Consider the following 19046-nt stretch of genomic DNA (forward strand, 5'->3'; position numbering starts at 1 on the left):
GTTTTTTACACTTATGTTAGTTAGGCTAGTATTAGTTTTTTGTGATATTGAAATTTTGATATTGAGATTTATGAATTTCAGTGATATCAAAAAGTTTTATATCATCAAAACGTTTTAAAGCAAAGATAAATATATCATTATTCACTAAATAAAATGACTCATATCGTGATACAAGGTTTTGGTCATATCGCCCACCCCTAATATTTCTCACCACCTAAAGTGTCAAAAAACGACATAAAGGCTCTTGGTATGGGATTCACCAGTCCCAGCCCAGCAGTTGTAAGAATACGTACTTGGCTCTTACAGCAGAACACTATTGTGCGTCACACAGTCGGGTGCCAGTGCTTTCAAGGACGGATGGCACCTTGGATCAGCAACAACATTTGCTAGGGGGTAGATGGGAGCTCTGAGGGATCTCTATTCCTCAAAAAACTAAGAGAACACTGGAAGTGTCCCCCGTTCATTATTCAAGTCCATTTTCGACACCACTGTCTGGGAAGTCTTTCGGTACACGGGGCGCAGAAAATAAATTAGGGTTGTAGTTTACTTGTTCCTGAGCAAGCTGTTCTCTTGATTACCTCTACTGCTATGTGATATGTCACTTAAAAGAGACACTGAAGTGCATGGGAGCTCACAATAATGCCATTGAGCCAACAACACAGAAGCATTATTACAATTATCCTCCAATGATGCTGTTTTTTTTAATTAATGTGAACAACTTCATGTGCCTAAAAAACAACTATCTGTGCTGATAAGTAGGGGTGAAAGTTGGCCGTAAAGTAACAATGCTGTTATTTGGGTTAGTCACGCAACCCCTTGTCCATTAAAGGAAGCTACAGTGAACGTCCTTAGCAAATTTAAAGTTCCCGTCGCATCCGTTAAGCTATCGTCAACCTCACAAACAGATTGTGTAAGCCTGACTATCCATGTATGAAATGCAGCAGCCCACACACTGACATGAGAGATGTTTTGAAAGGTACAGGAAATATGACGGCAACAATGAATCGGGTTAGCATTGGTGGGCCGCTAACGATGCTAGTCGCTTCAGGTGCTATTCTTCCCGCATCAACAGGGCTGGAAATACGGATGGAGCTGATTGCCGCCCGCTGACTGTGCTGACACTGTGTTCTTATTGTGAACTAATAGCGAGACACCCACTCGTTCCTCACTGTTGTCAAGGAGCCCAGCGGCAGATTCAATAAAGCATCTATCAGCCAAGCCTCTCCGCAGAGCTAAAGGGATGAGAAGTGCTACACAAGCGCCTGTATTTCCAGAGGAAATCAGCGCCTTGGCAAGTCCACGGTCAGGGATTACGTGATGGGCCTGCAGTGATTCAAGAAAAAATTGTCCCTGTATTTGAAAGATGAGAGGGTTGCTGTAAAGCCGTCATATTTGCTATGAGATAAAAGAACGCAGAAGCCAATTCCATTTTCTAAATGTTTGTTTTTGTTATTGATTTTTGGCACAAGAAATCAAAAACATTAAATCTATTCAGTCCACAATAAATAGTCTAGTGCTGTCTATTTAATTACTTTTTATGTAATAAAAATTGTGACTAAAACAAAAAAAACATAATTTGTCAAATATTGTATATAATGCTTCTCAATGTCTTTACATTTTTATTAATAAAATCTTTAATATTTTGAAACATTTTTACAAATATCATTAAAATATTATAGGAATTACATTTAGTCACACATACTCAACTGATCAAACCTGACAGTAAATAAATGTATATTTTTACAAATACAATTTATTTCAAATACATTATTTTGAACTTTCTATTAATAAAAAAATCAACACAATTGGTGCATTGGTTTCCACAAAATGATTGAGTATTAAATCATCATATTAGAATGATTTCTGAAAGATCATGTGACATTGAAGACTGAAGTAATGATGCTGAAAATTCGCCTTTACCAACACAGAAATAAATTACATTTGAAATTATATTAAAATAAAAACAGTTATATTAAATTGTAATATTATTTCACAAAACTTGGTGAGCATAAGATACTTTTAATATCATAGAAAAAAAACTTTTGAATGTAAATTATATATATATATATTCTCTGAAAATATTTATATACAGTGAATAGCATGTCTCACCCTTGAGACTATGAACTACAAATTAAGTATTACTACAATCATATTTGGCTGCTAGAGAGGTTCTGCTCTGATAGGCTCACAAACAATCACCATTCTCTGATGAAATTATAACCACCTCCCTTGCTAATCTGCTTTTGATATTCACCCTCAGCTGTGAACCTGCTCAAGCGTTTAATGCTGGATGAAGCTGCAGGAAATGAGTCCACCATTAAACAGTAAATTTACCCTGAATGGCAAGCTGATGGATGAGAGCCCGGCAACCTGCGACAAAACATCAGTTCAAATAACAGGCACGCGCGCACACACACACAAACAAACTGACATGTGCTCTCAATCGCATATGACGCAACTGAAACAATTAGCATGTGAAAAGTTATGTTGTGGACGCCGCTCCCCCATCGGTCAGTCAGCTACACCAGAAACACAAACACACAAATACATACGTTACATGCTAAAGGAAGCTCTCACCATATCCATGAGTGCCTCCGGAGAGGAAGGCTGCTCAAGCGTATCATCCTCTCCTCTCGAACCCTGTGATTGCGGCCGGACTTCATTGAATGACAGACTTTCAAGAGTTTCTCAACAAGCACTCCACGAATCCTTCTCATTGAGAGAAAAGACTATGTGACAACTCTATGTGTCCATATTGTCCTTTCCTTACTTCCAAGATGCCATGTTTGGTTTTGGATGCTTCCATCTACTACTTGGCCACACTTTAATGCTGATTAAAAAAATATATATAGAATGTTTAACAAAGACAAAGAAAACAATCTATTTATTAAACGTTTAAAGGAAGACGAATGAAATCACCCTGAAATGAACAGTGGCTTCCATAACGTCCAAATACAACAGCCTCTGACGGAGTGTGCCGAGCTGTTCCCGTCCCATCTGACGTTCATTGTGTTTATCTGGAAAATGCTTGGCCACATTCCTCCTTCCTATCCACATGACGATATCAAGTCTTTGTTTTTTCCTGTTGCCAGTGATATATTTCCTCTCGCTTCACAGAGGGCAGGGCAGTAGAGTTCAGCAAGTATACACTGCCCTAAATCCTTCAGTGTTTCAATCAATTCAGCTTTATCCACCTTTTTCCTGAACATTAAAGTTGTTGAAGTGTATTGTTGTTTTCTTGGGCTGAGGGTTTTACGCCAGAGACTGGCATATCACAGGCTAGGGGTGGGCAATATGGCTTTTTTTTCATGATCTTATGATTCTTTTTCATGTTAGCTTTCAAGAATTATTTTGCTTACTTTGAAATATATCTGATCATATATTTCAATTTATTTTTTATTTCTGCACTATAAATCATTTTCTTATCGGATTTTTGTTGCATAGGCAACATCTCCCTTGGACAAAACATCCCTGGTGTATGAGCGTGTATGTGTTTGTGTGGGAGGAAAACACATTGCATGACTGAGTGAGACTACTGTTCTTGCGTAGATCTCTTTCCCTGTCGGCATGTGGCCATCCTCTTCGACCCCATAATGAGAACCCCTGCTGACCTCTTCGTTCCAGCAGCTAAAGCATATCGATTCTGTCAGTGCAAGCTGTACTCTTTAGCTTTTTAACACAACAAATGATGCCTCAAACCGAGAGGGAAAGACAACAAGGCTACAGTGACAAGAAGACACTCATGAGCTGATTTGCAATTTCTATTTTTATCATATAGGCTACCCACACAGACACACATTGGCAAAGAGCAAGAGACGTGTCCCCCGCACTTTAACAAGACGTAAATTCTACCCCCACACTTTTTTCGGGCAAGTGTGTTCACATAGAGGTTGTCATGGGCCAATGTGAATAAATCTAGGTTTAAATCCAAAGAGACAAGATAGTCTATGCATGACCTGACATTTTATTCTTATCCAAAACAAGGTGATGTGAAGTGCTAAACTCTAATGTATGTTTCATTCATACTGGAAGGCAGAGGGTGCCCTTACATTAGATGAAATAACTTATGACGTTCCAGGAAATCCCTTATATGGCCAAAGGCATTTAACTATTGTGGCAGCTGAATAAAAAGCAGAAACGTTTTGACCGATGAAACGTAAAGAAAATAAACACACAATTGCAACAATGTATGGTTTGTGTGTTTTTCAGGCCATTTAGGGGTATTTTCATAACAATAAAGTATATGAATAATGCAGTGCTTATTGTATAGCTTTTATTAGAGTTTGTATAGAAAATATTAAATATATATATATTTTGTGACAATAATTTTTTAATTTGTATAAAATCCATGATGCACAAGAGTTTGTAGTACATAAACCAGTCATAAAATTGGAAAAGATAGGAAAAAATAAAGAATATAAGTTAATGGTTATTGTTCAGCAGTGTATTTGATTTCTTAGCCAATTAAAAGCAAGAGAATGAAAAACCTGTCAATTAGACATTACATTTGACCTATTTTACCAAATTTGATCAACCCTGAACTCATCAATCCTATTTCATTCTCCGTCCATATTTACAATCACTTTGGCAAAAGTTAAATAGCAAAATTTCACATCCAGTGGCATTTGCAAACAAATGATGCTAGACATTTTCTCACAACTAAACTTTTCTGGTCCACTTTTGCAACAGCTGTGCTGCTTAATACTTTTGTGGAAACCTTAATACACTTTTTCATGATTCTCTGATGAATGAAGAACAACATTTATTTGAAATAAAAATTGTTTTGTAACAATGTAAACGTCTTTACTGATTTTTGACCCATATAATGTGCCTTTGCTGAACAAAACATTTCTTTTAAAGGGGTCATGAACTGGCTTTTGAATTTTTTTTATTTTATACAGTTGTCTGAGGTCAACTTATGATGTTTGCGTGGTTTTTACATTCAAAAACATCATAATGAATAAGCAATAGGCGGTTTTTATGGGCGTGTTGAATTGAAGACTTAGAATTGAAGACTTAGAATTAAACGCCCACTGCTATGATTGGATAACAGTTTTGCATATTATAATGAGTTTCGACTCCCCCGTCAGTACACATGGGGAATTGTTTTGAAAACTTCCAATGTGCAAACTAAAATGATTCGCCCATACATGTTCAACCCAGAGTCAGATCCCGAATCATAGGACAATGAACCAACAACACCTAAAATGGATACTCCAGCCTGTGACAGCATGGCAAGTTATCGTTAATTTTGTTTAGTTAGACACAAACACATAATCAGTAGATATCAAACGATATGTAACAATGCAATTCTATCACATATAAAACAAATTTTTTTACTCACATAAGTGTGTTGCACTATTCCTGCCGGATCCAATATAGAAGGCAAAGCATTGTTTTTTAAATCTCATTCTGTCTGCAAATCCAGTCTTGTTAACAAAAGAATCCGCAGAGAAATGAAGCAAACAAACGTGCACGTGAGCTGGAACTTCATTAAAAATAAATTTCAACCACGCATTCCAAATATTGGAATCCGAAGGAAGCATATACAGCGACTGTGTTCTTTCAAAACCAGGCACTGCACAATATTCATTGCTTGGTTGCTCGGTCCGGTTTAGCGTCACGTAGGCCTGTGTTATTGACCTATTACATGTCATGTGCGAATCAGTAGGCGGGGCTACAGAATAAGGCGTTCATCTTCTTTTGAGGTGGCGTTTCACTGAACTCTGATGACACATGGAAGCAAATTCACTCGTTTAATGAGCCAGCTGTCAATAAAAGCTTTTATTTGGGAAGTTTTAAAAGGAAGTTTTCAGCCACGGAACTTACAGGACATTCTTGCATTACTTTTATATAACAAAAGCTCAAGGAAAAGTTGATTTCTCAATTCATGACCCCTTAAAGAAATTGAACAGTAGTGTAGTGTATTTATTATAACGTATTTACAACCTGTTTTGGATGCCACATGGTTTAATATTTTATGATCTAATCCAATGACATTTATACATAATACTTTTTGATACTGTAGACCATCTGACATAAAGCAAGATGAGCTATTATAAATAAGTGAGAATTCACTGGTTCTGATGCATGTACTTCGAAAAAAGCAATCTGTCAACGTCAGCAAAAACAGACAGAAAACAAGCACAGAAGATCTTTTTTTTTTAAGTCTCCTGGGAGAATATTAGCATAAAGAATACATCCAAGAATAGGTTATTGCTTTGTGAAAGAAAGTTTCTATTATCTTTGACAGGTGTAACTGTTTGAGTTATTTGGTAATTCACAAAACAGCACAATTGTTCAATAAAGTCATTGTAGAACTTAAGTACCAAAACCTGCACCCTTGTTTTAACACAATGGTTCTAAACTGATTTAACATTGGACATCAACATCAAGTGGCCAACTATTGTTTAATGCACAAAAGCAAAGATAAAAGTGCTTAAAAAAGGGTTAATATTATCACAAACTGCATAGAGCCACAATAAGCATCTTCTGAACAGCAACAATAAAATGAATACAATAGCCAAAGCCTTTAAAAGCCTAACATATGAAACAAACACACTGCCAACTAATGCATTAGGCTCATGAACATACGTACAAATTGCACAGCATATTGCATAATATATATCAATGATGTGTTTACTGCTGGTTTTATGCTCTCTGCATAATTCCCCTCAAAACGCTGTCAGGGCAAACAATGTCTTACATCTACATAAGCTTATTTATTGTTTGTTTTATCTAATTATGCATGACGGTTGGTTAGTTGAATTGTTTCCCCCGCTCCTGCGCTCCACGACCCTATCATAATAGACCTACACCCATTATCGGGTCACAACCCACCACTGCTTTACCTCAGTGCTCAATGCCATAATATGTCTGTCAAGTGCTGATTTATAAAACTGCTTAAAATCATCTCACCATTCTTCCCTTGAAATGCATTTACAGCAGGTACGCCAGGAGTCACATTTTATACTCTTCATTGCATAACATCCGTTAGGATAAAAGCTTTTAGTGTTAAAAATCCACAGAGCATAAATTTATAGATGCACCACTGAACTGCAACCTGGTTATAGTGCATTATGCAATAGCTTCTTTCCTTTTTTTTTTTTTTACACATGATCTGTGACCATTATCAATCTCCACCATTTCCACTTCATTCACTTGTTAATTCGACGCACTTACTGAGAGCGTGAGCTAAATGAAATGCATGCTGTTATTTGCATTGGGTGTGATCACTGAAGAGTGAGAAGGGAACTGAATGAGGGTCCTACTGGGGCTGCTCACACTAGTCGTTCTCCCAGCTCCCGAAATAGACTTTCTGCATTGCGCCAGCGGTCCTTATCTAGCTGTCTGGTGTTTATGTTATCTCTCTACAGGGGGATCTTTCATCCTCTTTCAGTGCTGCTTTACACATTTCATTTCAAACAGGGCCACAAGGACAGAGTCACATAGCAGCACCTGAAGTCTTAAAATAAAAGCACTTCATAAACGTAAGCATGGCAGTACAGAGGCCCCTAAAAGCATCATCACCGCAAGGTGATCTATTAGACTCCTAGCTCCGGTTTTAAAGGTTCATAGGAGTCTATAAACTACTTCATGGTTTTAGTAAAGCTCGTAAGAGAAATACAAATGCCAGTGCGCACACCATGTGCTTTCCAACATATCCGGTTAAAAAAAAAAAAAAAACACCCACATCAACACATATACCTCAACGACTTATTCATCATTGCCAAAACACAGCTACTGAATCTACAGAGCAAAATAGATACTGTGAGCAATGTAGTTTGATTATAAATTACTCCTATGAACTGGATCCTTTTAGTGAATCTAACAACATGCAGTGCAACCAGTATAGTCTGCTTTTTGAGCCAATGACTCTTGTGAACTGGGGCCGGTTGCATAAACCGTTAAGACTAGTCTTACAAGTTAGACATACATTTTTTTCTTGAAGACTGTTCATAATTTTTTTTAATCAGTTACATAAAAACATAGACTGGCCTAATTTAATGCGAAAAGTAAGACTGAATGCCACTTGCCTAACTGCAAGTGGCTCATACTAGACCGTAAGACACTGTCTTAACATAATGGCTTAGTTTATGCAACTGGCCCCTGGTTCTTTTAAGTGAATCAAACAACTTACAATTAAAGATAGGGTAGGCAATTTCGGAGAGGCTAGCAATAGCGAGCTAGCTTTGAAAGCTTGAGATCCCAGCCTCTCTTCAGAGCGCTCGCCAAAGCTACACCTCCTTCAAAACACATGAACGCAAACAGCAGAGTCTGCAAAGCGTCACGAGACGAGAGATGCCGTTAAAGGGATGGTTCACCCAAAGTTTTTTTCCTTTCTTTTTGAACACAAAAGAATATATTTTAAATAATGTTGGTAACCTGACAGTTGACAGTAGCCATTAGCTATGTTTCCATCACCCTATTTTTACCCAACAAGTGATGGAAAACCCAAATCATTTTTACACTCGATTGAGGTGGTTTTTGAAAAAGAGTCAATGCGAATAATGGGATATGGAAACGCATTTGCAGAATAAATGACATACTGCACATTAAACCCACGTGACTTATCGGCTGTTTCCTTTATGATGGGAATTCTGCCACTTTTTAGAGAACCGAACTGGATCATTTGGCTCAGCTCAGTAATAAGTGTATACGTTTCCGAGTGTTACTCACTTGTTTCTTGTTTTCTGACCCAATATTAAGGATGATCTTTTCGCCACACTGCTTGACCACACGCACTCCATGCAGTAGCCTAATTCGCATTTGTTTTTTTGCAAACTTTAAAAAGATTCACGTTTGGATGAAAACCCATCTACTGACTTCAATAGTATATATTTTTTCCTACTATGGAAGTCAACAGCAACCACATAGACTGTAAAAAAATATGGACATAGTGTCCGTGACGTCACCCATAGGATTCTGAAGAGCCGTTTTGAAGAGCAAAGTAGGACGAGCTGGCCGTTGCCATCTTTGCAGCGCGTCACTCTCGGATAATAGAAAATGGGAAAAGAGGCGGGACGTGGGCGGAGCTGAGGTGACGCGATGACTAACAGTCAGCAGATAAATGGCTATCCACCTGTCACTCAAAGTGGCCATGCCCTTAATTATGCAGAACTTTAAGGCTTTATATAATGTAAACGAATGAGTTATAAAAAAATGCACCCCCCTCACAGTTGTCATGAAGGGCAAAATAAGACGTATAGACCAAAACCACAATTTGTACCAGGCTGTAAAGTGTTTTTCTGCTGTAAAGTTGGGCATTTTAACATGGGGCTCAATGAGATTCTGCTCCCTTCTGAAGCCTGTCCCTAGCGGCCAGTCGATGAATTGCAGTTTAAGTCACTTCCGTATTGGCTTCAAGAGAAACTGCGGGAGGTTGCCGCTTGAGCTACCATCAACTGTTTGACTACCAACATTCTTTAAAATATCTTCTTTTGTGTTCAACGGAAGAAAGAAACTCATGCAGGTTTAGAACAACTTGAGGGCGAGTAAGTGATAACACAATTTTCGTTTTTGGCTGAACTATCCCTCATGAACATATCCCAAATTACCTCATGTCTCAAAGCACAACATTACAATAAAATGAATGAAAAATGACTGTAAACAACTTACAGAGCTCTCACTTTTACCACCTGACTGCTGCAGATTCCTTTCGGTAGTGATAGCATTGACATAGAAACGCATAAATCCAAGTCCGAGGACGCGAACACCTCCGGGCAGAACGTCACGGCCACGGGTTGCCATCTAGTAATTACAATTATGTGAACGCAGCATGAGCTTGTTGTTTTGGTTTGGAACTGTGAAAGGCAGCTGTTGTTTGTTTGCTGTAAAACAAAACTAAAACTCTGCATAGCCTGATGTGTACAGGAACGTGCTGATGACATGTGATGTCTGTGCGAGGAGGAGCACGAATGCATGGAATACATATGTTGACAGGCAGGTAGGACAAACACCCACGCGATCTTATTCCTAAATGACAATGTTTCAGTTATGTATATTATGCCTCTTTTACATTGCAAGCATCAGCGGAGCGTGAACAGCGTGTATTTTGACGCTGCCCATGGAAAAACACGTGCTGACGCTTGTGATGTGAAACTGTTTAAACCACAGTTTTTAATGACTTTAGGGTTAACCTTTGACACAGAGCATTTGCCATGTAAATGTACAGTATGAAGCAGCTTCACAAACCACACATCGTTATTGATGTAAAACAAACATTTAAATAACAGGGGTTACAAGTGTACTGGGATAAATAATCTTTTGAAAGTATTTTAACACTGTGACTGTATTTGGTGTGACTTATCGCTTCGCCAGTAGGTGGCGACGATTGGGTTTTTTGAAACAAGTCTTTGAAACAAGTCTTTATGAACGAGACATTGCATCCATTCAAATTATATATATATTTTTAATTATTTTGTTCAAATTAATATATTTTTTTAATGGACTAAAGCAAATGCACATTTTGTCAGAACCTCTAGTTTGCATGTTATTTTCTTTAGTTGTCTAATGTTTTTTTTTCTTCGTCCAGCTAAATTGATTAATCATTGAAATGATCTCATTATCTGGCAAGGGAATTTAATAAATTTTTTCCAAATATATATTACCATTAAATTCTTCATGATCCCCATCCCTAAATGAGTCTAATTTACATTACAAAGCAGGTGTACTTGCACTGAATGATAATTACTTGACTGAAATACTGAAGACACAAATTATATTTGTCTTGGATTTTAAAATTGTTGTTCAGTAACAGAAACAAAAAGTTCTCATATTGATTACAGGTGTTCAACTTGACTTATTTATAAAAATAACCACATTTACATATGCACAGGAAATCCAGGTATGTTTTAACCTGCAATGACAGGTATGAGCTGTAAAACAAAGCATAATTCATGTAAATGAGCTCTTGAGTAAATCGCATGAAAGATAGTCTTCAAAAGTTATAACCCAATTTATGTGCCTGAAAGAGGCAGCAGCCGAATATCTTTGTTATATTGCAAGCGCTAATGAATTACTCACGTCCAGAGACTAATTTGCATAATTCCAATTCGCACCCAAAGGCATTATGCTGGCTTTTTTTAGGATTCCTGAATTCTATTACTGTTGTGAAAAACAAAACCCCACTGTGTAAAGAAGGTAGGTGATGGTGAAATAAATTCAAAGGGCCAGTGGAAAGAAAGGGGTGATAATATCATGCGAGCCTCAGCTGCTATCTGTCCTTAGGACTGTGTAATTACTGTCACAATGTAATTAACCTTCACCTCGTCTCGATGGATACTTTGGTGCTCACAGCATACTGGCGCCGACAATGCAAGCAAGTGTACAGCCATGTCCGATAACGGTCTGGGAGATGATTTGGTGAAGCACAGGTGGCATTTAAATGTCATGGGTCAAAATGCTACATGAGTAAAGAAATAAAGCATCCTAATATCAAAGAAAAGAATTGGAACCAAAGAAGACAAAGGAGGGGGGGGGGGGTTTTACACAAAAATCTCTCTCTCTCTATATATATATATATTAGTGCTGGGCATCGATAAAAAAAATTAACTAATTAATCACACTTTTTTCTGTAATTAATCGCGATTAATCGCAAGTTTTTAATATTTTACGTTTTTAATATTTTGATATTGTAATAATTTCAGTTACTCTCCAAATTAATGTATAAACAATTTAAAGACAGCATATTTTAAATATGTGTTGTATTGTCATATTTTTATGAATGAAGGCCAGTATCATTGATACTAAAGTGTCTATGAAACATTAATGACATTACATTACAGTATCACTGAAAGCTCCCAATTTCAACATTTATTAGGCTTTAAAAAAACAACTTTTAATTTAAGTGAACTTAAAACAATCTTTAAATAAACCCAAAATAATACATTTTATATTTACCCATGGCCTTCCCTGTTATACATATACAGAAATGTAATAGTTATCTTTCTTAACTGCATAAATAATAAATTAAATATAGATGAATCATCATTAAAGCTACTATTTTCTCTGTTCCCGTTGTTCTTTGATGAACATTAATGACATCATCATCATCAGTGCTACTGTCACTTTAAGAACAGCCGCGGATCTCATTTCCTCACAACTCTTTAAGTTCATTTAAGACGTTATTTAACTAATTTAAGATCCTAATATGAGAATACTCAAAGTCCTCTGTGTTATTGTTTGTTCAAGAGCAAAAGAGAACTCGATGTGAGCAGGAAACTGACGCGAGTCTATCTAAGCGTCGAGTGTGTGTGTGTATGTGTGTGTGTCCCTTGATTAGCTGACATGAGACGCATCCACACAGACAGGACACTGACACACACACACACACACACACACACACACACACACACACACACACACACACACACACACACACAGACACAGAGACAGGACACTGACACACACACACACACACACACACACACACACACAGGACATTGGCATACAGCACGTTCGCTTGTGTCTTGTCGCGCTTGGAAGCATTTACATGAATAAGAGCGTGATGATCATGTAACGCTAAGCAAAAATGGATATAAATCGGACGCTGCGTTATTTGCGTTAAATATTTTAATTGCGTTAAGCTGAAAAAATTAATCGCCCGCGTTAACGCATTAATTTGCCCAGCCCTAATATATATATATATAACTCTTTTAAAAGCTGATTGTATGTATATTGAAATTTTTAAATGCAAATAAAGATTTACATTTAAAAGGAGAAAGGAAGGTACATAAGCAAAGTCTGCTTTTTGAAAGAAAAAAAAGAAAATTATATCCAGCAATGGCTTTAGGAAATGATTGTTCTCAGCACTGTGGAGGTGGAATAATTCAAATGCTCTTACTGAGAAAATGTTTAGCCAGGACTCCCTTTATTATCCTGTTTATCACGACTGCTATTTATTTTTTGTGTCCTACAGTGACATGACATAATTTATCCCACAAGGAGTTTAACAATTACCGCCATGCAGCGCTGGTTCGCATTTTTTTAAATCATCCATATGTGCACAACCAAACCTGCGATACCACAACACCAAGTTCAACATGTTCCTGGATCAACATCTTTGTTGATCCTGGAACAACATTCCAAACGACCAATCAGATTTGAGGGACAGGTTTACAGTTTATCTCATGTTTAGGCTTACAACCAGGGTTAGATGCTTCTACATCAGTGTTATTCACTTAACACTATCACCCTCTGATTTTAGGGATTGTATGGGCAGGGATTAGGGATGGGGGAAATATCGATTCACATATGAATCGCAATTCTATCTAATACTAATTTGCATTGATTCACACATTTCAAAAATCGATTTTCTAAAATGTTACACTTCTTTAACTTCGCAGTACTCAAGGTTATTGACACATTAGAGTGTTATTAATCATAATAGCTTATTTTGCTTGCATGGTCAAACACACAATTGTCTAAATGCACATCGTGTGGAGTATTCACAGTCTGTTACGACCTATGTGAACGTAAACAGTTGGGAGCAAATCGTTCTTAAAGGGACAGCAGCCTCATAAACTGTTGCTGTCTGTTTCATTAATGAACACACTGCTTTTGACAGAATAACTTTTCTCTTTAATATGAATCAATTTATATTTATATTTAATTTCTTACTAGCCTACATGTTAAATAAACCTATAGGCTACTGTACCTGAAAACTTTTTTTTCAATTTTATTTGTTCTATTGTTTGTCATTTGCTCATTTGTTCCTATTTTTAATAACAAAAGACTTTATTTTAACTTAATTAGAGAAGTCTGCCAGTCATATGCATGTAAAGATTGCGGTCATCTTAAATAGCATTTGTTTTATAATATTGGGTTGACTAAAATGGGAAGAAAAACTAAACATATTTCAAGGTTCACATTTAATTCAGTGGGATTTGTTTTCTTCAAGACATATCAAACTGTCTACCACAGTCAAATAATAAATGAAAGCTCGAGCGTAAGTTCTGCTAGGAAGATTCAATGTTAGGTCACTTATCACATTCAGACCTAACCAATCATGTCCTAATACTCGGAGTATAAAAGATCGGTACTTACACATGTCTGAGTTACACATATCTTCAGGCAGGAAATGCAGAGTCCGTTACCCTCGAGACGAGAGCTATGGACGGGGCCTACGCCAAAGAACCTCTAAATATAATACTTGCTGGTCAGTTAATAAATTTGTTACTTCATCTGGCCTCCCGAGTCTTTCTGGTAGAAATGTAACACAAAACAGTAAACTACAATCAAATTTATGCATGTATATCGAATCGAAATTTTATTAAAAATCAAAAATCGACTTTTAATTGAATCGTGATCGTACCAAAAGATTCCCACGAAAGATAGGTTTAGGGGTAAGGATATGATTAGGATTACATTTTCGGATAGGAATGTTAGATCGACAAAATATGTTGACCCAGGAACGCATCTAACTCTGCAAAATCAAGATGTGCCAATTGTATCCCCCTTCTTACGGGTGGCTTTGTTTGGAAACAGATGCGGAAACAGATGCGGAAACTCACACGTTCGCTGCTCGACAAACTGGAAACAAGCCCTCTGGTGCTACATGAAGAGTCGACCAATAAGTCTTTCATCAGACTGTCACTTTATCTCACCCCAGTCCATCAGTCCCATTTATTCCAATTCATTAGCTATAATCGCACTGAACAACCCTTTATTGAGTTTCCCGTCTCCAGCGCCCACGGCAAGAAAAACAGGGAGAATTTGTGGGTATCTCTTGGAAAGCCACAACAGAAGTGATATAAATCGCAGAAGGAGCAGAATTATGTAATACAAGAGAGAAGACAAAGTAATGGGGTGTGCAATCAAGAGAGAAGGGGTCCAAACCCACTTGCTCATTGTTATTCGTGCTGATGCGGCTCTTGCTGTCTGTCACCTCACCAACTTATGGAATGTAGCTGCGTTAAAAGCCAAGTTAGCATTTCAATTATGTTTTCCATTTATTATTGATTTCTTTTTACATTAATAAAGGTCACAATGCTATTGCTTCTATTCGCCAAAATGCGATGTGGTAACTGAGAGAACATCATCTAAACACACAGGGGAATTGAGTCGTGATGTAGGGCTCGATGAATGTAAAATATGCATTAACAGGACAAATGAAAAGCGTACCATATAATGCCAGCTCATACTGGAGCGTTAGCTGCGAGGAAGACCCTGGTAGTCGAGGAGAGCGATGAATAATTCAGCGCTTGCCTCACATAGATCCTCGTGGCCAGTGTGAATAAGCTGTTTTGTAATTTAGGCTGGGTGGGATGTAAAGAGAGATTTATTACGATCCCTTCCGTGCACACAGGTGCTTTAATTGGCTGGAAAGAATAAAGCTTTCTATCTTTCTATTTTAAAAAACCTTATCATCATTCGTAACGCATGCCTTATTCAAAATTATATATATATATATATATATATATATATATATATATATATATATATATATATATATATATATATATATATATATATATATATATATATATATATATATATATATATATATATATATATATATATATATATAAGTAAGGAAAAGAACCAGAGCACATGCACTGAGCGTGGCATTTCCAGTTTCAAGAATCAGCATTGCTGGACAAAAGTTAACTCATTATATCACAAAAGAAAGGTAAAACTAGGATAACGGAATGCCACCATATTTCATACTGAGTTGTAGTGTTCAGTAAGCAATTTGCTAATATTCCATTCTATCTCTTAACACTCTTAGCAGTCAGCAATTCAATGCACTCTTAAGCACAGCTATTAAACCAAGAAGGTGCACAGGGCCCATTTCTACACCAAGTGATTGGAAACAGCATCAGTCAGGGAATTTTACCAAGTGTACAGTGACATTATACAGCGTAACGGGTACAATTAGCACAGTGCTTATGGGCTGCAAAGGTGATAAGTGGCTTCCTTTCTCTATCTCACCCAGTTACTAGTATCAGACAGACAGCCCTAATCACCAACTACTCTACAGATGACTGCTCATTCTCATCTGCTCTCAAAAATTAGATTAAGAACCAAATTCAAAGGTGAAGTGTGGAATTTCTGTGCTACTAGTGCCACTAAACGGAATTGTAAAAAATATTAACTGTTACCAAACAGATAGTCCACCCCAAACTCACGCCATTGGTTTTTCCAATGTTGCTGTGTCAAGCTTCTCAAAAATATTATTTTATATTTTTAAAACACCAAAGTGCCACAGTATTTACACCTATAAAACACTTTCTGGGGGTTAATTTACAGAACAACTTAAGCTCAACTTAACAGCACTTGTAGCATGTTGATGGGAACTTGCTCACTTCAGGACCTCCCAGACTTTGCCCTTATTGATTTATTTTGCTATGGACTTAACAACGCGCTACAGTCAAAGCTTATCAGTGATGGTCCTCGAGGATCACTGAGTAAGTTCCTGGACTATGCTCTCCAGCTAACTGGGTTCTCCTTCACTGTTGGGGCGGTTGAGGAGGACACTTCCCCTAAAAGTGTTTTGGGGAGAGGCACCATGCATCAAGCTCTGATGACCACGGAGCTTGGCCCACCACGGTTGCCAGCATGTCTTGTTCTAATGGTTGCAAGCCCTGTACTTTCTGCACCTTCACGTCCTGTGGTCACCATGCCAGAGCCTTCTGCCAAGATGGACGCCACGCCAGAGTCCTCTGCCAAGATGGACGCCATTCGAGAGCCCTCTGCCAAGATGGCCGCTAAGCCAGAGCCCTCGTACAAGATGGTCACCAAGCCAGAGTCAGAGTCTTTAGAGTTTGCAGCGCTGACCACTGTGGCCATGGCAATGTGGTGTTTGTGTGGGGGCAGCACATACAATAGTGAAGGCCCCGTCTCCAGTCCAAACATTGGTTGTTCCGTTCCTGAGCCTTGTTCTTGTCCCCTATGATTTTGTATTTGTGAAGTTTTGAGTTTATTTAATAAAAGTATGACTGCACTTGGATCCTGCTTCCTCATCTGCTGCAACCAAACATGACAGCACCTATAATGTTAGTATGATTTTTACACTAATAATAGGCACAGAAATAAAAGGCATTCTTCCTACCTTGATTTGAACGCTCTGTTTGAAGGGGCATGTCTGCTAAGACTTCAATGTAAAAGCCCGCTGCTGTGATTGGCTAACAACTTTGTATATGAAATGGCTAAGTATTACATTGTAGAACTTTCTCGAAAACTCTTACTATATCAGCTCTCAAGGTTAACTAATTGTGAAAAGTGTTGAGATCTATGGCAATATATTTAGATTGTGGCATGAAAGGTTGCAGTGATGAGCATTGTAGCCGATCACAGACATGTTGAGCGCATGAATGCAGTGATTTCGTCATTGCAACTCAATTTCTGTACACTAACGAATGCCTGGCCACAGATCAGACATTAGAATTAACACAGTTACTTACATGTTGTCGCATTCTAGTCCATATTGTAAAAGTCTGTTTGCAAAGTCTGCACCGAAATTGTACCGAATACAAATAAATAATGCTCAACTGAGACATTCACATTGTTGAAAATAAATAACCACATTGCTAGCATTAGGATCCTTTGGAAGGTAATATTATTTTTTTTTGTCTAGTGATCCTATATCCCTCTTCTCCCCTCGTCATATCACTAACACGCCAGTGGGCGGGGCCAAAGTTGCAACGATGAAGTAAGTGTTGATTTTCTTCTGCAGAGGCTGTCATTCACCAATAGGAACATTCCACAGAGTTCTCTGGGCTCAGTAACAATAAAAGCTGTTTTTGGACTAACAAGGAAGTTTTCAGTTCTGAAATCTTATACTATGATGAACTCTTAGGAAAAAATTTCAGTTCATGACCCCTTTATAGCATTGAATTGCTATTGATCCGTGATTCATTCGATTCTTGGCAATTGGGATTCAGACAATCTTGGGATTCAATTATTCATGTTTAAAGTTTTATGCACATCTATTATGTATTATAAATCAATGCATCGACAAAACAAGCAAATCATTAATTTACACATATCACCTTTACAAAAATCAAACAGCGAGAGGTGAGCCAGTGGAAGCATTACTGTAAGAGGAGCAGAATAAAAGTTCAGGAACAGATAGAATGATGCAGTGGAGTGTGAGGAGAAAACGGAGGTGGGAAAGGGCCACCACATACCCAATATAGCTGCAAGGCCATTAAAACAGCCTACATTCAATGCTATGACAGAATAGTGGACACCAGGTGCATTAACGACAGCACACAAACAGCACATTCTTGATTAAATAATGCAACTGGCTCTAACCATGCACACGTTGCATAGAAGTGAGCTCTGAAGAGGCAGATGAGAGACTCACTCTTCGTCGAGAAGGCAGCGTAACTTGTCAAAGGGGAACATTCAGCTGCTGTTGACTATCGATCTGTTGATCTTTCGTGCACTGAACCCTCGCACCTCAGTACTCTGCTTGCAGATCTGCGCTGAATCACTGCCTTTACGGGGATATTTTTACCACAGCATGATTAACTAAGGAATGACATCTTCCAACATTAAAATTCTGCAGAGCTACATAACACATCACAATGAAAACATCTGCCATGCACTGTGCGACATTTAAGGTGTACTTGTATAAAAGCCTGTATAGTACATTTTAAACATGTTCCGTGACTATAAAGCATCTGTCAATTTCTGTTTGCTATTGCAATTGCAAAAACCACCCAATGCAAACAGAAATATTAAAAAGACTAAACAACTTATGCACTCTGAGGTGAATTCGCTAAACAGTTGTGCTAATAGATTACGGCAACAATTTAATCCATTAAAAGAACTATTTATTGAAGAGAACTTTCCCACCTCTATTATAGGAACTTTTTCCATCTTAACTGTTCAATCAACTCCACTATTTATAAAAAAAAATCAAGAGTTATCCAAATGTTATACAGTACATAATTATGTGATGCTAATTCTAGAATATGTTTTCATGCTTGATTGTTCAAAAAATGCACAATTACATACATATTTTACATTAATACAGCTCCTTAGAGCATGTTAGGGAAATATCACGCCCCTTCATAACAGCGAGTTCTGCTCTGGTG

General features: G+C 37.7%; 1 protein-coding gene across 3 annotated transcripts in view; it reads right to left on the bottom strand.

Moving 5' to 3' along the window:
- Positions 1 to 19046, bottom strand: part of pde4d (phosphodiesterase 4D, cAMP-specific) — a gene marked incomplete at its 5' end in the record, with an annotated part of 191973 nt that overhangs the window by 71899 nt on the left and 101028 nt on the right. Inside the window, one exon of one of the 3 annotated variants that reach the window (XM_079826724.1) lies at positions 2578 to 2979. The exons of the other annotated variants lie outside the window; for them this stretch is intronic. Coding sequence (XP_079682850.1) covers positions 2578 to 2717 — 140 coding nt within the window. Of the gene's footprint in view, positions 1 to 2577; positions 2980 to 19046 lie in introns of those variants that run through there. 3 annotated transcript variants of the gene reach the window in all.

This window comes from Gobio gobio, assembly GCF_949357685.1.
Source record: "Gobio gobio genome assembly, chromosome: 10".
Taxonomy (NCBI): Eukaryota; Metazoa; Chordata; class Actinopteri; order Cypriniformes; family Gobionidae; genus Gobio; species Gobio gobio.